This window comes from Alligator sinensis, unplaced genomic scaffold (genome assembly GCF_000455745.1).
Source record: "Alligator sinensis unplaced genomic scaffold, ASM45574v1 scaffold747_1, whole genome shotgun sequence".
Taxonomy (NCBI): domain Eukaryota; kingdom Metazoa; phylum Chordata; order Crocodylia; family Alligatoridae; genus Alligator; species Alligator sinensis.
The window spans coordinates 429817-451179 of NW_005842254.1; the positions used below are offsets into that span (position 1 = coordinate 429817).

Genomic DNA, 21363 nt, shown 5'->3' on the forward strand with positions numbered 1-21363 from the left:
AAGTACACATTCTCACCCCTCTCCCCGAGATTGTGCCTGCTGGACTCTGCTCTTCCCCTCTATGGAGGAAAAGGAAAGAAAAGGTTAAGCTCACAGACGACACCAAACATCTTGTGTGGTTGCAGATGACACCAAACTTTGCAGATGACACCAAACTATGGGGGAGGTAAACAAACTAGAGGGCAGGGAGCAAATCCATGTGGATTTCGACAGGCTGGAGAAATGGGCCGAACAGAATAGGATGCAGTTTAACAAAGATAAGTGTCACGTGTTGCACCTAGGGAGGAAGAATCATCAACACTTCTATAGACTGGGAGGTACCATTCTAAGTAACACAACTGCAGAAAGGGATCTCGAAGTCGTAGTCGACTCCAAAATGAACATGAGTCACCAATGTGATGAAGTAATAAGTAAAGCTAACCAAACTCTTTCTTGCAGAAGTAGGTGCATCACAAAGTGGTCTAGGGAGCTGATACTTCCCCTCTACGTGGCATTGGTCAGGCCACAGCTGGAGTACTGCATCCAGTTTTGGGCACCGCACTTCAGGAGGGATATAGATAACCTGGAAAGGGTTCAGAGGAGAAGGCCACCTGTCTGGTTAAAGGCCTACAGAAGAAACCCTACAAGGACCAATTTGAGGGGTCTGAATCTCTTCAGCCTCTGTAAGAGAAGGCTGGGAGGTGATCTTGTAGCTGTCTACAAACTCACCAAGGGGGGACAGCAGGAAATAAGGGATATGATGTTTACCAGGGCATCCATCGGATAACTAGAAATACAAACTGAAGGAGAGAAAGTTTAGATTGGACATCAGGAAAAAATTATTTATAGTGAAGGTTGCCAAAATATGGAATACACTTCTAAGGGAGGTGGTGCTGTCCCCTTCCTTGGAGGTATTTAAGAGAAGATTGGACAAATACCTGGCTGGGGTTATCTGAACCCAGTGCTCTTTCCTGCCCAGGGAAGGGGGTCAGACTCGATGATCTAATAGGTCCCTTCTGACCCTAAAATCTATGAAAAGAAGTTGCAGCCAGTTACAGTGTCTCCATGCTTCTATTTTGGGCAGAAAAATCAGCTTCCTGCTTAAGATGTGGGGAAAATGGTGATTGTGGTATGCAAGTAAATATGGTAATTTGCTTATAAAATAAGTTTATAATGGGAAGTTGTTTGCAACTTTAATTTTGCAGTAGCTGCTGCAGCTGCTCTGTCATATAGTAGCATAACAAAAGATTAATTTATTTTCTTTCACTCGTTCAGGTAAAAGTGCGAGTAGAAGTATGGGATTTGCCAGATTCCCTGAAGGATAAACTTGTGCCATGCCAGATATTTAGTTTAAGTAGTGTGTATTTTAGCAGCTCTCAAGCACTGTATTGCTGAATGGAGAGAACAGTTTCCTGGGGCAGAGGGGGATGGGAGATGGGACTCTATATAGGGCTTCAAAGATCAATATTAACAATTTTTGTTATTCATGGAAGGCAAAAAGGAGCTGGTGTAGTCTGCAGGAGTATTAGGATAATGCAGGTCTGGCCACAGGGCCCCTGAAGAAGTGGATCATTCACTTAGGCTATGTAAAGTAATTAACTGGGCAGCTCCTTTGCCAAGGCTTTCCCCACGTGGAATATAATCAAATGAAGCCATGTTTATAGTAGGGCAGCTGCTCCATCAAAGCTAGATTTTAGTACTTTCTTTAATGGAAACTTGTTTTTTGACTAAACCTTCTGAGGAACCTGGTTACTATCCCCCATTGCCCCACCCTTATAAATCTTAGTCTTTGTCAGAAAAATGGAAATTTTGAACATTGAAAAGTCAGAATGTGGGGAAAAATCCTTTTTTTTTTTTTTTTTTGGGTGGGGGGTCAGTTTCACTATTCTCAAATAGTATGGGTAAAGCACCTCAACAATCCTCCGTTAGTTCTCACTGCTCCAAGTATCCATATAAAGAGAGTTCGTCTTACAATACTCTTGCCACATCATCCAGGCAGGGCTCAGTTATACAAGCCAAGGCAGACACCTAATTTATGATTACTGTAAATCATAGGTGGTAATAACTTTATTCCACACGAACCCTTGGTTAGTTCAGGCTGTTCAATGCATCTGCCCAAACCCAGTGATCTTGGAATGAGATGAGACTAGTGAGGTCAGAGGACAAACATGATGTATTTGGCTTGTGTCCAGAGATTTTTTTTTTTTTTGTGTGTGTGGCCAAAACATGTTCTTATGAAAAATCACTTTTTGACTGACTGAAACAAAATTTCTGTGTGTGTGTGTGTAGTGGGGGTATTGGGCATTATTATTAAGAAAAAAGATGACCTGGAAATTGGAAGAGAGAATGAAGGAAGAGACCCTTTGAAAACAATTTTTTCCAGTTTTCATGTATATGTTTATTGGCATTTTTAATAGACAGTATATAACATTTACCTGTGTCGCAAACATCTTGTACCTCTTCTTCTATACCTGCCACCTGAGATCCCTTCCATGCATCCACTCATCCCATGAATCTTTTTTGTTAGACTTTAAAGTTACGTTGCTCTACCCTTTTGACCATTTTACAGAGTAAGCACAGCTGCTTTAGCCGAGTTCCAAATCAAAAGCCATCTGAACCTCCACTTATGAACTGTTGACAGTAAGGGGGGCCCTCAGTCCTGAACTGTTCCCAATCCAATTTGAAATGGGTCAAAAGATACTAAGCAATTTGGTCATCTTTTAAGTTAATGGGGTTGGTATTAATGATTTCTGAATCCCACCCTCACTTAAAAAAAAGTTTTAAAAATGTGCAGTGAATGTTAATAGCTCTTAATGGTGTTTTTAGGATATAAAGTCTGGGCCAATAAAGAGCCTAAAAGAGGGTGTACATCAACACTTCATTGAAGCTCTGTGGATGTGAGATTCTTTACTGCCATGGCTGCTAACGATGTTTAAAAGATTCTTCCTAGATGACACAAGTGCGCATACATCAGGCAGTAGTGGGCTTCTTAAGAAAACAAAACTTGTCACTGGCCTACTTCCTGTAATTCTTTAAATAGCATAAAATAGCCAGATTCTGTGGTCTAGACTGCTTTTCTCTGCTGACTTTTTTTTTCCTTGGGGATTTACAAACCGCAAAGTGTTGGATTGGATCAGGAGTAAATATTTGCTTATACACCTACTGATTAGAGCTTTCATAGTCCCCAGTCTTGTTACAGCACAAATGTGTTCATATTCACACAAGTGAATGTAATTTCTTTCCTGTGTAATGGACAGCAGTGTGGTTTTTGTTTTGGGATCCTGTGGTGTGTTCTAATGGGCAGAGACAATTGTGCTGGAGAGTGTTTTTTTTTAAAAATCCTTCCTTCACCCCCTGCTTATTGAGTGCATAGCAGCCACTCTCTGAGTACTACATGACTTCCCTTTCTTAGCTAGAAGTTTCTCCAAGCATGATTGTAGCTGGAGCTAATAACATCAGTTCTAGAAGTCACACATTTTAAGTTGATTTTCCCCTATGCTAACTGGAGAAAGTTCCTCAATGTGGCATGCAGTGTAATCCACTATCTCTTTGTGAGAGGCAAACGTGAAACTGAGGACAGCAAATACTTCTAGAGGTTCTCTAAATGAGCAAACATGGTATTAACCTGCAGTTCCACTCTCCACAAGTGTATCCTTTTATTGCCGCTCTCAAATGTGCACGTGCCAAAACACCACACATTAAAGTTAGTTTTAATAAGACTAAGTACACAGAGGTAGAGAGAAGTGCATTAGAGACTCCTTTTAATTTTGCTTACTTAAACTTTACTACGTATATCTTAATAAAGAGATCTTAATAAAGAGGTGAAACAAGAGCTCTTCTCTTTTATCAACAGTGGGAGAAGCTGGCCAGATTGTCTGGCTTTTAAACCCTAGATTTTTCTAAATATCTCTTTAAATTAACAATAACAACAAAACAATCGGGTGTTGCACATCATTCTCCAGTCTTCTCATCTCTGTCATTCAGTTATAGCATGACTGTTGCAATACTAATTATTTGTCAAGAAAAAAAATGCAAAACTATTTATCACTGCAATTGAGTTGTAAACTAAAACCTCTGTTCTGGGCAGTTTGGTTATTGACATTACTGAAAATACTTCGAGCTTGACAATGCAGAAATATGTTTGAAGTGGGTGTCAGTCAGGTATCATTGTATTTAAAAAACAAAAACAAATTTGAAGTGGATAGAGCCTTGGAATTATTTCTCAGAGAATGGCTTATAACTAAGGCAAGAGATGAGGGCGTTATTAGGAGAGGGAGGAAAAATAAGATCAGTGATGACCAGGGCTGAATTATAAGCATTGGGTGTGGCAATGACTGCTCAAGTCACCAAGCAGCTGGAACAGGAAAAACAAGAGCCAATACTATAGAAAATATCTGAAACTTAATTTGCAGGCAGCCAGCTCTCTGGTGACTTTGTGATGAATGCTGTGTGTTCTGTGAGAGGTTGGTCATCTTAATTTATCTTCAGAAACCTGATAGTTTGAGGAAAGTGATCTAGATTAGCTGAAAGCCAGGACAGGCTATGCTTTAAAAAAAAAAAGAAAAAAAAAAAAAGGCCAAAGTACAACCCTAAGGTTTATTCATTTCCCATTAGTTGACCTAAGATTTTCCATGGCCATGTGCAGTTTACCTCTACTTTTAATTGTCTGGCTCCTGAGCATAACTTGTATATTTGGTGAATGCAATGAGAGACAGAGAAGGAAGTTGGCAAGGGATATTCCTTTTCCCGCTGAATATTACTAAGGTGTCTGCTGAACGATGCTACTGTGTTAAAATTTAGCCAACTATTTGGACTATGAATATGTTCTGCAAAGCTTGTTTAGTAACATTTAATGTTTATTTTTTTCCAGATGCTCTTCTATCCCATAACTTTTCATCCAAATTTAAGAATCCCCATTGCTTCCAAAATATCGTGTCCCTGTCCATCCCCACACCCCAAACACTTTCCCTAATGGAGTTGGGAATTGTGAGCTTCAGTCAAAAACCCAAACTGCAAACCTTACAAACAGATTTTGAAATTGAGCCACTGTGTCCAATCTCTTTATCAAATGGACATAAGCATTCCAAGTAGGTTTCTAGTCGGGGGTGGGGAGTGGGGGGATATATTTTTAAGAAGTAGAATAAAGCAAAGTTATTGGTAAAGTTGGAAGGTATTCACCCTAGACAGAGGCCATGCTCGAATCTCAGTAGGGGATGAATATCATCCTTAAATGATACATCTGTGGGAACACGATGGATAGCTGAGGGATAGAAAAAAAAGAATAGTGATCTTTTTACCTCTGCTCTAGCAAATCAAAGCAGTCATGACTGAAAAATTATTTTGTCTATGAAAATAATTTTAGGTCGTCTTCATTTGGTCCTTGTAGACAGGGTTTCACAGAAAAAACCCAGCCCACAGTCTACCTCCCATTGGCATAATTGGCAAGCGAGTGAATAACAGAAGGGGCATGAAGGCTGAACTCTTGAGGCACTTGCTACGAGAAGTAGAAGGAAACTCTGAATGATATTGGCCACATCATTCCTATTGTGTGTATAAATGGAGAATGTATGCGCTTAAGTGCTTGTTTTTACAACATTAGTTGGAGTGAAATCTTCTCGGCTAGCCTAGCTCGAATGAAAGCAGCCATATGAAGTGTAAAACGACTATCAAGCAGCAGCATGTTAGATGCAGTGTAGGTGAGTGTCCAGTGCTTCATGTGTACCAGCATCAGCAGCACTCAATTTTTAGGGTATTTTCCTAGATGAGTGAGCTACTTCTGAGTTAGTTTTAAACTCAAAGCCAGAGACTGTTGTATGCATGGGTTAAAATTCAAACTATATTTTGAGATAGCATTGTTTTAAAGACAGGCTCTAAAGGCACTCCCAACTTGTCACTTTCCAGCACTCATACTTTCTATTTTGAACTGTATCAGATACAAAGCAAGGTCCTACTCCTGTAGTCAGATGTGTTCAGAAGTCAGTGGAGGCTCAGGGGTCTGTTTGTGCTGTAAGCGAATGCAGGCCAATGAGCAATCTGCATAGACTAATGCTTTCATGGCGAATGGTTGTTCTGTAAGTCAAGGAAATAACTTCTAAAACTTTATGTGAATGCAGTCAAAAATTGCAGAAAAATAGGGCTGAAGGGACCTCAAAAGATCATCTAGTCCATGCCCCTGCTCAAGGCAGGATCATTCCTGTCTAAACCATCCCAGACAAGTGTTTGTCTGACCTGCACTTAGAGCAGTAATGAAGATTTCCCAAGCTCTTTAAGCAATCTGTTCCAGTGCTTAATAACTCTGGGAGTTAGACAGTTCTCCCTAATATATAATCCAAGTCTTCCTTGAGAAATAATTGGAGGACATTACTTAATCTAACAGTGATGCATTCTGGAATTTGTAGCATGCTCATGATTTTTCTACTGATCCATTACACTGCTATTTCATGTAATCAGGGCTGCAGGGTAAGGTGCATAGTGAACTAGGAGTCCTCTTCCTTTGCTGGCAACGGAGGTTATGCATGGGTTTTTCTCTTCTCTCCTCCATTCCCAATTTCCTTCTTTCCTGCTGTCCAGTAAATTTGGCTGTAGCAGCAACATTGGTGGAAAGAATGTTTTTTTGCAGTGCCCATGGAAAGTGATCAAACTCTGTATTACGTCTGACTTCAGGAGGCAAACTGTTCAATACCTAAATCTTTGTGACCAAAACTGATTTGTCCCCACGTCATGATTGCTCTGTCTTGAGCCTTGTGAATGGTGGTGTCTCTGTAGCCTTTAGGTGATTTGTCTCTAGTATAAAGAACAAGACCAGCTCTGAAAGCATTTAATCTCTGCCACATGAGTCCAGTGACTTTCATTTTTTTATTACTCCCATCACATTCTGCACTTAAAGGCAACAGTTCCTGCCTTTGGAAGAATATCTATTTTGTATTATTCTGTAGTTTTGTCTCACTTTCCTCTTTCCCTTCTTTCCCTTCTGATACCTATCCTGTTTTTTCACTATTTTCTTTGACATCCTCCCTCTCTCTTATTGCCATCTTCTACAAAACATCCTACTGCCTCACAAGGTCCTGTGGTCACCATCTTGTATTACTTGGATGTGTCTCTTAGATGAGTTGAAAACATTTATAGTCAGTCAACTTGGAATTGGAGCATTATATTGGATGGGCCCAGCTGTAAGGTTTAATCATGAAAAAAAAAGAGCCACGTGTTTGTGGACTGATGTGTCAATTCTTAACATTATATACAACAATCCTGGCTCAGCCATGTGGGAGACTGAGATGGCAAAGCAAATTTTGATAAGCAACAGCCTATTGCTACGGTGTTTTTGTACTGTATTGAGTGACAATTTTTCTTGAATGCTGGATTAAACATTTGCAATAATTTATAAAATCTTAAATGCCCTGAACTACAATTTTACAGAGTGGGACTGTATTGTGTTCCAGAGTTATCTCTCTCAGCTGGCCTATAAAACAAAAAACTAAACCTGCTTATAATGCCAAGAGCTTCATGCTCAAGAGAATGAAAGCATATAACCTAATTTGCAAACATTTTTAACATTGCTGGCTTTCCTATTTGCTGCTGATTGATTCACAGTCACACGTATAAAATTCAAGCTCCCTAGTGAAAAAGGGGAGAAAGGGGAAAAGGACACAAACAAAAAAAACAGTTTCTACTTTGCATGACTTTGTTTTGAAATTTAAATCAAAACTGCAGTGGAATAGTTTGGACTGCCTTAAATTCCTACAGAAGGAGACAATTTCATGAGACGTTGTGAGATAAGCCAGGAAATTGCTACGCCGGATTTAAAAATTCCTGAAAATGTTTCAAAATCTTATTGATATGATTTGGGCAGCTGTGTAATCCCAGGGAGCTGCCATTTTAATGATGATTCCAACAGGAAATATGGCATGACCCTGCATCCAGCCTGGAGGATGAGAACTGCAGGGAACAGCAGGAGACTGCTTTAAGTGAGAGATGTAATTACTATATGGATACAGATGTAGGTGCAAACAGGCAAAAATATCAGGAGAGAGAGGAGCTGTAGAAATGTCCTACTCCCTTGTCTGTGGCTGCAGCTTTGTCTACCAGTCTTGATACATTTCATCAAAGTGACAACATGGATCTTTCTAGAAACATTATCTACATAGGCCTGAAACCTAAATCTGAAATACAGATGTCATTTAAAAAGAGTCAGAGTACTTTAATAGCATTTTACCTTGAAATAGAATATGAAACATTTCCGTTCATTAAATCCGATTTTCCATTTTTAAAATATCTGTCCTATGTTTATGGGGGAAACAGCATTGATAGTGAGACAAAAAGGCAAACAATCATTCTATTGATATACCATTTTAGTTTCTCTAAAACAGAGGAATGTATATTCCTTTTCAGTACAAGGGTATTTTTTCTGTGTTGGTGTAACAGGGTCCACAGTAGGTATGTCATCATCAGGATCTGTAAAAGGTACTCATCTGAACACTTGTGTTTAAAAGCTGTGGAGGAACTGCAGTGGAATACACAAGGTCACTGTAGATGGAAAGTCTTCATAGGACCAAGCTGTAGTGGTTCAAAGCGACTCCCATAGGCCTAGCTCTTCTGGGCTAACTACAGTCAAAGAGCTTGAGGCTTTTTTGCAGGTTAGTCTAAACTGCAGAGATTAAACTGAGAAACAACTGGACAGACATTCACTTTTGATTCGGGGAATGCAGCCACATACCTGCAGTGGTTCAGGCCAGAAGCTGGGACGGGGGAGCTAGTGCATGGCTCTCTGGCACGTAGCCGGCATGGGCTGTATGTTCACTTCCTCTTCCTGGTGCCCCCAAGATCTCTAGGATTTGCAGTCTAGAATCACAGTAGCCAGACTATGCAGGGTTGCTCATCACTTCCCCTTCCTGCTTCCAGGTGCCTCTGGGATTTGTAGTCCACAATTGCAGCCAGCAGTAAGTTTAGCAGGGCAGGACAGCTCCATACTGAGGGGAAGGGAAGCTTAACCTCTCTCCCTGGCCCAGTCCCCAGCTGGGGTTTGCTGGTGGGGGGCAGTGCCTGCCTTCCACCCCCAACTTTCTCTGCTGGAGCAGACAGCCCAGCCCAGGGCTGCAAAGCATGCTGGGGGACTGTGATTTAACTGGAACCAGGAATGTGGTTTGGGACAGGAGTTCCATAAACTGATTTGACCCAAATCAGGTAAGTCTGAAACTATATTCAACCAAGTTTATTTTAAACCAGTTTCGGCCATTTTGAAACTGGTTTGTGTGTACTGAACTTCTGTTCTGTTAGAGGTTTAAACCATTTTTTGATCACTTAAACCAGGTTGTGTGTAACTTTTGTCCCTAGCCATAGAGTCCCCCCAATAAGTTACAATCCTGGTTATCCTGACCTCCCGTATTTGATCATTTATATCAGGACTGTACAATTTCTGAACCACCAGGGCTGCACACAGTGGGCACCACACCAACAGGGCCTATTCTCTCTGCACACACCCCTGCCCCTTCCCCAGCTGAAAACTCCCCTCATCACTGTGTAGGTAAGTGGCTTTCCCCCACTGCTGCTCAGTACACATGGACAGGCAGCTTCCCTGTCTTCTCTCTTTCTCAGCTGCAGGATCCCCTGCTGTTCCCCGAGTACTGCAGGTTGTGCTGAGCCATGCTACCCTGCTCTGCCCCACTGCCTGGTGGAGGGCAGGAACTAGAAACTAGAGAAGGGAAGGAGCCTGCAGACCCTGGTTGCAGTAGCATCCAGAGCAATGAGGGGAGCAGCAACCAGAGGGAGCCCAGGGACTGCAGATTAGCCCCCCATGGGCTGAGTGGGGCCATGGGTTATTTTTATCTTTCTATGTCAGTATTCGTGAAAATGAACAAAGATGCTAATAGGATTTTAACATGCAATACAGAAAAAAATTACTAACTATATGTGCGGACCGGGAGCGACCCGAGCCCTTTTCCGTGCTGCACGCGGGCTGTGGTCAGCAGCCCAGGCACGCTGGATCGGAGAGGGAGGGCGACGAGCTGGAATTAGGCACAAACGCTTAGCGGTAGTTTTAAAGATTGTTTACTTACACCGAGATGGCAGTGGTGTAGGCTGGAAAACTTGCTTGAGTTGCGGTTACAGACACAGACAACACGGACGATCACGTGGAGTTTGCTAGGCTCCACGGAACAGAGCTCCAGATGCTCTGGGTGAATGCGCCACCAAAATCGAAATCGTAGATACGTCTTATAAAATTTGCGATCGAAGACGGGAAGAGGTGGGCGATGGATCAGGTCGCCAAACTCCTCTGAATCTCACACAGGGTCTCTATTACCCTGCCGTGTATCCAGAGTCCCCACGAGATGGATGTGGAGTCCTCTTCGTCTTGGGCGGAAACCGCTCAAGCCTCTTATACGGCTAACAGGCCAATCGTTAGCCGCCACGTGGGAATAATTTAAAACTAGCCAATAGCGTGGAATGAATTTGCATACCGGTGGCAGGAACTCTTTTGCACCGTGCATTCCTCTTGCAACTCGAGCAATGCACTCTGCAAAAGAAGCTGCAGAAAGGCGGGAAACTCGTCCCTGCACCGGGGTTTTCCTCTGCAGCAGGAAACTCCCGTGCAATGAAGCTGCAACTTGGCGGGGATAATTCTGGTGCCGAAGCACACACAAAATCATGCCTTTGGGTCATGACACTATACAATAAGCATTTCTGTCCACGCCATGCAAATGGCTTTTAGTACTTTCTTGTTTTCTGTGGGTGCTTCATGCATGGTACTTTTGTGATTTCTGCTTTCAGAAATGTCTGTGGTTCAGGAATCTTGGAAGTAAGATGTTGTGCAATTATTGGTCTTAATCTGATTTTTACTAGCTAGTTCCAGCTTGCTTCCCAGCACAAAGAATAGTTTGATTATGTTTTTAAGATAAAAAGGCCCTTTTCCCTTTTAAGATGTGTCATAGAAAGTTATGCTTAGAGATCAGTTTGCTGTTGTTTACATTTCATCTCTATAATTACACTAAGATTGAATTAATGTGTGATTTTCCTGGATCACTTTTTTTCTGGCACCCAGAGCTTATGTGTAGACTGCCAGATCTTCATCTGGTATAAATTCACCTGATAAAGGGGATTGTGTGTGCCTGGAAGTTTGTCTAACATCTCTTTCAACTGCGTGGTTGATCCAAAAGACATGGTATTGCAAAACAAATCCTGGATCCTGTTCAAATCAAGGCAGACAAGATGTGACATAGGAGGCATTTCTAAGAGAAGGAAAAACGCAGAAAACTCCCACTCCTTGTATTTAGATCTGTTTTATTTTTAAGGCTATCACTGTCTAACTCTCCTGGTTGTTGGATAATTGTTATGCTGTATACTACTAGCATAAGTAATTCTCCAGTGTTCAAGACTTCCCAAGCCTTTCTCCATGGGGTGCAGTGGGATGAGGGTAGAGACGAAATAGAAGATTGAACTCCATTGCTTTTCTCAGTTTAAATGTAGGGTGTCTTAATCGTCTTGAACATGACCAACATTAATAAAAAGTTTATGACCAGCCTGCACACATTCCCCTTCTTCACCCCCCTCCCCCCGATTTCACTTGGATAAATGTTTTTAATCCCATAGTATTCAGGCTTTATTCTCATTTTCTGCTTCAGTGAGGTCATAATCTCCTGTCTGCAATGGACATTTTTTTGAGGACACATTTTCATTCTCATCCACGGCATCTGACAAAGTAGTCTGTTGCCCAGAAAAGCTTATGCCCCTGTGAAGCACTTAGTCTCCAACAAGGTGCTACTCTGTCCTGCCTTTGCAGGATAAAGGCAGTGATTTTTAAATTCAGGCTTGTCCAGTTTCCAGGGACCACAAGACCATGGGTTGCACCAGTGCAAGCCACTGGCCCCCTGGGCTGCATGCCATGTAGGCACCGCTCCCCCATACTGCTCTGCAGGCATGAGTGCCCTGTCCCCACCTTCAGCTCCATGGCCAAGGGCTCCCCTAGCACTGCAGGCAGTGCCATACCCTTCAGGGCAGGAACAGGAAATGTAAGCCACAAGAGGAAAGGGAAGTCTGAAGCTCCCCAGCTGCTGCTGCACTCTGAGTGATGGAGCCAGGTGCAAGCCCAGGGGACCACAGGTTAACCCCTTATAGCCCTTATGTGGCCTGTGGGCTGCCAGTTGGACAGCCCTGGTTTAATTCAAACTAAATGTTTTTGAAATACAACACAGACTTACAGAGTTGGATGGGGACTTGGGGACTTCAAGGGTTATTCTAAAGCCCTAAAAATCTGCAGTAGCAAGATAAACGTTAAGTGCTGTGACTTTGAGCCAGGTATTCAAAATAGCCTGTACTTCTTTGCATGTAGCTCCTGTAGCACTTACAGATGCGATTAATAAAAAGGGATTTTTCATACACAGTACCCATATCTATACAAGACGCTGACTGTGCAGTAGCATCATGTGGCAGGAAGCGTGGTGTGATGCTGCTGTGTTGGAGTAACAAGTTAGTGTGCAGTCAATGTCATCTAAAAGCTGTTCAGTGACACTACTGCACAGTAACTCCAGTTACTGCACAGTCATTTAGTACTTGTTTATACAAGTACTAAATGACTGCACAGTAACAACTGCTCAGTCAGTGTCTTCTGTAGGCATGGCCACTAGGTATTTCTTAAACTTATTGTAAAGGACCAGGTTATAGGTCGTCTGGATTAGTGGTTAGGCCACTGAGGAAAGGCAGAAGCTAAGGCATAGTGTACAACATGGGCCGAGTCAGGGTTTGGGAACCAAGTTACCAGATCCAGAGGGAAGTTCAGAGGCAGAGTGCCAAACACAGGCAAGGTCAGGGTCTGGGAATCAGATAACAAGTTACCAGATCCAAGGGAATATCTACAAGCTGGAGTCTAAAAACAGAGCCCAGCAGGGTCTGGAACCAGGAAAGCCAGAGAACACAGGAGCAGAGGCTTACCAAAGCCAGACTTAATCAAAACTCTTGGCTGGACTGTTGCCACAGCTGGAGCCAAATGGGGAAGCTCTCCCTCTGGGCAACCAGACAGTGGGCAGCTGGAGTCATTCGCCAGTCAGTGCCCCAGAAAAGTGTTGCCCACCAGGCAGTTAGTTCAGGCTGGGCTGCCTGTTAGGTCCCCTGACAGTTATGGGTGTACAAAAACGTCTTAAATGTTAGCTTTGCTGTGGATAGGATGAACATCTTGCTGTCAACCCTAAACATTCATAAATCTCAAGTTTGCCCTCCTCTCCCCTCAAAGTAATTATAAAAATAAAAGATAAATTTTGAGTCCTTGTGGTTTGCCTTTGGAATTTTGTCTTCAGCAAGTGCTCACATTCTTTTTTGCAGGCTTTTCCTGTGCAACCACAAAAGCTAGAAACTTTTTCTGAAAAAAATCCAAGTTGCCTCAAAAACCCTGAAATTTTCTCTCATACAGTCACCTGACTTCAGGATCTTGAACCTTAAGAAAAACCCCAAGTCCTGCAAAACTTAATAAAATTAGCAAAATTGACAGTGGTGGATTTTCTGTATAAGGGCTAGTTCTTTGTTTTGTGCTTGAAGTAACTTTATGAAGAAATAAGGAAAAGAAAAAAATCTACAAAAATTAAGAAAATATCAGTAACCGGAAGGAAAATTATAGTTCAATGACCATATCACTCTACTATACTTGGATATCCTATGATTCAAGATGCATGTGACACATGTCAATGAAAGTATGATGATAGGGTCACTGAAATAAAAAGTTCATGTTTAATTTCATTATGTGATCTGTTTTTCTTTTTCACTAGATTAACTTTTGTCCAGTACTTTTAAAAGTGTTAGAAGTGTTCGGTTATCATTTTTAACCAAGGACATTCTGTGCCAAAAACAGCACTGCTTGAGAATTAAAATATACAAAACTCTATAACCACAGTAATCTTAACTTTTGATTTTCCTACTTTTTAAATCCTCAACCATAGTGTTACATTCACACAGTATTTTAATTGATATTGATATTTGTTAAGACCAAATGCAAAGGGCTACTGGCATGTTCTCTATGAATTTTTTACGTATAGTTAGACACCTAACTTAGCAATATTCAGACCCAGTAGTGAGCCCAAATTAATTTCAGGTCCGAACATCCTTACCCTTGATAGCTCAGGCCCATCTTCATTTGTAGTACCACAGGTCAGTACTGTTTCTAAGAAGCTACTACAGTAAATGAATACTATTCAGCATAACATACTCTAATGTCTATAAGGCTATAACTTTTGTCACAGTCCTACATTATCTGCTTGTAGACAGACTTGTTCTTCCCTGCCAGCAAAGCAGTGTCTGGGGCTGGATGAAAATTGGCATCATACTTATTTTCAACCTGCTGACTATAAGGCTGCCTTGTTTTCTCTTCTGTCACTGGTTGATAAAGTTGGGAGGAGCACACAGAAGCCTCATGTTAGAAATCGTTTTTTGGCTTTTGCAAATCACTGATCACACCAACCTGAACAAATTCACATTGAGAAGGAAAAAAAATTGGTATGCAGCTTGAGAAAAGGAGGAAAGAATCCTGTTCTTGTCTTGAGTTTTGGCATGTCCTGTTTGCAGTTTGAGTGGGAGGTCATCAAATACAATGTAATGCTGTAGCAATATAGACTGAGCCAGTCCTGAGTCTTATTTTTTCTAATAGTTGATTAAAACAATTTTTTTCCAGCAGGGTGGGTGGAAAGCAGTATTAATAAAAACAAACAGAAACCTGCAGAGAAGAACTGTTGCCATTGTATTTTTTATATTTTGAACTTAATGGGTGGGCAGTGAGTATATACATCTTAAATATTTCACAGATCTCATGAGGAAATAAAAAATACCTTCCTTTGTATCATGGGAAAATCCATAGCCAGAAGCTGTGCTGCTTCATTCAAGCTTCCTGAGGCTTTTTTCCCCCATCCTCTGATATTCTAGGAAGCTTCCATTGTTTGTCTGGGTCTTTCACACAGTGACTGGGATAGAGGAAAAAACATTTAAAGAAAATAGGCAGGTGTCCATGAAGAACGCTAACCACTGACGGACAGGTGTTTGACCTGCAACTGCCTTTGCCTTTAATTGGACTGGAACTCAAGTTAATACCCCTTTAAACTGGACAATGTGGACCATACCAATCCCATGCCAGAGTACCTGTCTTCCTTGAAGTCCAGATGCATCTTTATGCCAAACAATGTGATCCTCCTACACTTTCCTTCCTCCTTGCCCCTTTGGTTTTTGTTTTGTTCCTACCACATGTCAGGTGGGCCTGCTCTTACTCCTGGGCTTGTGGATACTGAGTCAGATCTTGAGTCTGAACTTCCTGTCTGTGACTGGAAGGAGTCATAAATTTTCCTGTTATTATTTCTTAACTAAATTTGCGTTTGATTGTCTCCTACTTGTTTTCCGATTGTCTGTCATAATCCTCCATCACTTTTTCCCATGGCTGTTTGTTTTTTTTTACCGATTCCTTCTTTATCACATTCCTCTCCTTGCTTTTCCCAGTCCACCCTTGGTCATCCATGGTCCAATCCCATCTTCTGCATAAAGCTGAGTAAAAAGGACCACAGTGTTATATCCTCACACTTGTTAGGCCACCTGTTAAAGTAGAATCTAAGAACAGCTAGCAGCATAGGAGCTGCTGGTACGGCATGCCTAAATAAGGGCAGTGTCAGTTTGGTAGATTCAGTCTTGAATGATCACATCCTGCTTTCTTCTCTTTATCCAAAATACCTGGCTTAGACACTTCACCTTTCACAAATAAAGAAAGGCCTGCTTATAGAGGCACATTAAACTCCAAATCCGTTATCTTTGGAAGTTGCTTCTAGATGGAATGCTTCTGGGGCAGTATGGACAGTTGATGAGAGATGATGATTATAATCCCATATAAAGTGTAACAAAGCCTTTTAAAGCAACAATTGGTAGTTAGATGATGTTCTTCATGCTGTATAGTCACCGTGTTGTAATTATGATGGTCTGAGGAATATGTGAAAAGCAAGATTTGGTAATAACTTTTATTGGGTCAACTGTAGAATGTCTTTCCTCAAGTCTGGGAAAACAGCAGATGCAACCTAGATTAAATACTAGGTAAAAAATGATACTCATTTAACACTAAAATTTAATTGAAAATATACACTTAAAGAAGGGGCAGTATAAACCCGTGGAGCACTTTGTGCGCAAAAACTTGTCTAATATCTCTCCCAACTATGTCGTTCGTCCAGTAAAAGGTGTGTTTTCACGTGTCCCACATACCCTCAAATATGGCATGCACATTGTTTTTGGAAGGCAGCTTATAGAAACAAAGATTTTTTCCAGTCATGCCCTAGAGGTAGCTTTTTTTCATGAAGGCATTGTGCTTCAAAATAGCTGATAGCTTCTCTTTCCAGTGTTAACCCTTTCACCGCCACTCCGAAATGGAAAAGTTACTTCTAATTTAAGAGTGACTGTGAGAGGGTTAACACTAGACTGCACTTCTGTTTGCTGAGAAAAAAGCTGGCAGCCATTCTGAAACACTGTTTTCATGCTTCTGTTCCTCCATGCCTCTATTCTAGCAAAGAAAATAGTCTTCCCTGCTTTGGGATGGGTCGGACCTTCTTCCCAGGCCAGATCCAATCTCTTTGCAGTCTGCTTTTTCACTTGGTTAAATTCTAAACTGCTCAAATTAGTATTTAATGACATTGAGAACTTGGGCAATTTTAGCACACCAATCCACGATCACAGTTTGCAAGTTCACCTACTCATAACATTCTTTCTATTTAGTTTCTTTAGTGCAGAGGACCAGATCATTTTCCACAACAGTCATTTGGAAGTGAAAAGATTTTCTGGGCAAGCTTCAAAGAGAAGAAAGTGACTAAGTGTCTTGAAGGGATCTGAGCTGGAGTTCCAGCCAGATGAGACATCTCAAAAGAAAGAACTCCTCCCAGCTGCTGAGTAAGAGGGAGAGGACAGAGAGGAAGCCAGAATTGCAGGATGAGGGTAAATAAGGAAAAGTGGAAGGTAGAGAAATGTTTTTTGCATGGCTAATTTGTAGGTGTTTTTTCTTAGGAAGAGGAAGCTTGAGATATTGGAATGAAACTCGGGATACATTGATTCAAGTCCCTGTTCTGCCACAAATGTCCTGTGTTCCTCAGGCAAGCTTTATAAGTTGTCTATATGTGAAGTCACCCCCATTTCACAAGAATGGAGCTAGTCCTGTATCTGCCAGGATGTTATGAAGATAATTCCATGGGACTTTGAGGCCTCTGGATGTTATTACAATAAGTTCCTAGATGAATAAGAAATCAATTAAATTGATGGAATATGGGGTGGTAGAAGTGGTACAGTGTCTATTTTGAAGTAGAAGCAAGTGGACATATTAAAAAACAAAAAAAATTGAGAGTCATTTTGAAAAATAACCATCCCTGATCCATGGTTACCATTTCCACATTGAGAACATTACACTGACTTCTTTATTAAAGGCATTTCCTGTTTCAGTGCCACCAGCCAGAATCATTTTATCGGATGCATTTTTTAAATCTTTGTAATTTTTGTAAGTATTTTAAATAAATTTATCATAGTAAATCAAAAGCTCAAAGCTCAAACAAAATGGATGAATTTCAATCTAGCATAAAACATAATGAAGGTATCCAAGGTGTCGGATCATAAAAATATAAAGGGAACCCTGCACTGCTATAAAAGCATATCCAAAGGCACAGACCAGTATTATACCTAAGGGGGAAGCGGGCAACCAGGGTACCAGTCCCAGGTGCTGAGTTAAAGGTGTGATGCAAAAATATCAACCACTGTGCTGCTGGCTTTCGCTGCTGCCTACAGCCCAGGTATTGATGCTGCCCTGTGCACCTCTACAGGAGTGCCTAGGTACACCTCTGGAATAGACCTCCCTGAATGAACGCGAGGGGTCGTTATATGGATCTCGGATACAATAATACCTCCTAAGTTATCCGTATGGATCACAAGAGGGACAGAGACATTTAAACAAAACCAAGGAGGACACTGGCTGTCTGCTCCCTCATTGTCCACTTTACACAAGTCACTTAATTTGATCTATGCCTTAATAACACCGTCAACAAAATGGAGAGAATTATCTCCTTTCCCTGGGAGGAGGAGGTGGTAGTGAATCTTAATTAATGTTGTAAAGTGCCTTAGAAAGTGCTGTAGAAATTAAAGGTAACTTAAAATATAGCTACCAACCTACAGGCTAGGTACAGACATTACACGTAAACCGGTTTAAGTGATCAGAAACTGGTTTAAACCTTTAACAGAACAGACATTCCGTGCACATAAACCAATTTGAAAATGGCTGAAACCGGTTTGAGATAAACCTGGTTGAATGTAGTATCAGATTTAACTGATTTGGGTCAAACTTGTTTATGCAATGTATATCCCAGACCACTTCCTGGTTTAAATTAGGGCTCCCCAGCATCTGGGCATGCTCTCTGGCCTGGGCAGGCCCCTCCCCTCTGCTCCCTGGCTGGAGCTCCAGCAGTGACTTGCAGGCATAGCAGGATCTGCCTGGCTTCTCTGTGCTTTCCCTGCCCCACCTTGCTGCTTAAGCAGAGATCCCTTCCTCCTCTCTCACACAACATGGACTGTAGCCAGCATGTGGTATGGTAGATAATGCTAAGAGGTCTGTGTGTGGCAGACAGGACAGTATCTGCTTAGAGCTTTTTGGAGCAAATTAGCAGGTAGCTGGTAATGTCCCTGCATTCCTTCTTTTGGAAAAAGCTGTTTAAAAAGAGCTTGAACTAATGAGCAAGGCTTTGTTTTCTGATGGGCTGATAAATGCTGATAACAGAGCTGATAAATGCTCTGTTATCAAGGGGTGGAGCCCCTCCCTAATCAGAGCATCCTGCTGGGGCCTGGCCATGCTCCCCTCAGCTCAGCACTGTAGAAGAGAGGGAGGGCTTCTCCAGTGCCCCTCCCCAGCTTCTAGCCTGAGTTACTGCAGGCACGTGCCAGCATGTTTTCAGTCCAGAAGGGATGTCCGAGTGGTTACAAACTGATTCAGCCTAGGCAGGTTAGACTAACCTGCAAAGATTGAATCAATTCAGTCTCAGCCTTTTTTAATGTCTGTCCCTAGCCTGAGGGAGCTCCCAGTTCAATCTCCGGCCTCCTAAACTTCTGTTGCTGCTGCTGTTGCTGGAGTCTCGAAGCTCCCCATCCCTCCTTCAGCTTCTACTGCCTACCATCATCTGTGCAGGCAGAGAGGTGCTGTGTGGCCTGCAGGACTGAGGGAGCCCATGGCTAGGGGGTTTGGTGGACCTAGTACTTTTGCATATGGTGCACTGGTGTACACAATGTGGCTGTGAGGGAGGGATCCAAATCAGCACCACATGCAGCTGTGGCAGGCAGCCCGTAGGATATACCACTGCAGGCCTTCAGTCACTCAGAAGTTAAGAGAGCCCTGACTTAAAGGATACTTGAAATGAGGCTAAAATGCAGTTACACTTTTTTGTCAAAGCTGATTTTATTTAATAAGTGCAGAAATTTCCAAGGCTTTGGGCAGAGAAAGGGGTTAGGTTTTTTTTACTGAACGTTGTAACTGAAATATTTGCAAAACTTAGGATTTCCTGAGGTATACTTACTAAAACCATCTTTGGAAAGTAAATTACATGCATTTTTTAAAGAAGTAAAAAGCAGAATGCAGACATTATTCAAGTTTTTTATTTTAATTTGTCACAATCCCCATATCTTTCTTTTGCAGTTGAATATGACAAGGAGTTTACACCTCACCAACAGCATCACAAGGAATTCAAATTTAATCTCTCCCGGATTCCAGAAGGAGAGGCTGTCACCGCCGCTGAATTCCGCATCTACAAGGACTGTGTCATGGGGAGTTTTAAAAATCAAACTTTTCTTATCAGCATCTATCAAGTTTTGCAAGAACATGAGAACAGGTACCTAAAAGATGATTGCTGCTTTTTCTGTTAACCAGCATAACTGTCAGCCTTGGGAATGGAATGCAAAGGCTTTGGGAAGGTGTTGCTGCCATTAAGCAATATATTATTTTATAAGATGAATAAGGTTTCTTACCATTCAGTTGTCTTTTTTTGGGGGGAAGCTGATTTGGTGCACTGCAAAATGGACTTGGATTGAAAAACTCCACAGTATCTGCCCTGCCCCCAGACAATATAAATTTGTTATCAAATAAACCAGTAGTTTAGGATGAAGCTGTGTAATTAGTCCAAAGATTTTATAGCATTAAGCAGAAAAGCTAAAATGTCCATACTCCCTCTCAAAGAGATACTAAAAGGATACATGATATACCCTAGCTTGGACATCTGGAGTAAAACTGCCAGAAAAATATTGATATTCAATACTGTCCTGATTCTCCTCTGGCTTGCACCTTCATAAAGCCAAAGGAAAACAACTTGATTGACTCTCTGGAGTTACACTAAGGTAAATAAATAAGAATGAGCATCTGCAGTTCTGGTATTCCATTTATGCTTCAAGAGGTCAAAAAATGAAAATGTTCTATGCAGAAATATTGGATTTAGATACTTGGAAATTTTATCTAGATTATGTTCCAGGAATTTCTTTTCCTCTAAAGTTCAGCTAGCTGATGATTGATAATGAGGGTGATGAGGATAACAATAATACTTGCAAGTCCAAGTACTGCTATGCCACCTACCTACATGTATACATTATACATATACTTCTACAATACACATGTAGACAGTTATATTTAAACTGGTTTTCTTTCCAAGTTTTCCCATCATATTCTTTGAGCACAATTCAATGTTATCCCATCTCACTCATTCCAAACCTCTGTCTTTCATTTGATTCATTTTGGGCAGACTTCAAACTTTTGGTGGTTTCCACTATCCTAAAAAAGTTAGAGATGAGCATGAGCCATGAATTTCAGCTTTAGGCCCAAACTTTCCTAAGAGTCAGAGGGGATTTGGATTCAGCATTTAGGATATGCTTACTACCCGATAAAAACTAAACAAAAATGTAATGAGATGTAGAGCCTGATAAATTGTTTCCATTAACTTTGATGAGAGAAGTTAGATCAGGGGTGGGCAAAATACCGCCTGCGGGGCCCCTAAAAAAAATGTAGGAAATTAATATTTCTCTGCCCTTGGTTCCTGTCAAAAATGACAGGGGAAACCCGGTGGGCTCCAACAACAGCAGGGCCCGCCTGGCCCTGCTCCCCAGCCAGAAGCCCCAGCTGCGGTTTCTGGGCTGGGAGCACGTGGCTGCCCCGGTGCAGGAAGCTCAGGTAAGTGGAGGGGGACCCCGGGCAGGAAAGGAGCAACGGGGTGGGGTGGGGAAGCAGCCCCTCCCTGCCCATGCCCGGCGCCCCGCACTGCAGCTGCTCGTAGTGTGCGTGGGGCTGCCTGTGCCCACTCCGGACAGCCCCACACAGGCCGTGAGCGCCTGCAGTGTGGGGCACTGGGTGTGGGAGGGGCCACTTCTGCCCCATGCTTC

General features: G+C 41.9%; 1 protein-coding gene across 4 annotated transcripts in view; it reads left to right on the top strand.

Annotated features, from left to right (window-relative positions):
• Nucleotides 1-21363, top strand: part of BMP6 (bone morphogenetic protein 6) — a 145628-nt gene that overhangs the window by 86714 nt on the left and 37551 nt on the right. For 2 of the 4 annotated variants that reach the window (XM_006027591.3, XM_025208832.1), the window contains exon 2: nt 19637-19829. In XM_006027591.3, the coding sequence (XP_006027653.1) occupies nt 19637-19829 (193 nt within the window). The other 2 variants (XM_025208831.1, XM_025208833.1) reach the window with 2 other exon arrangements.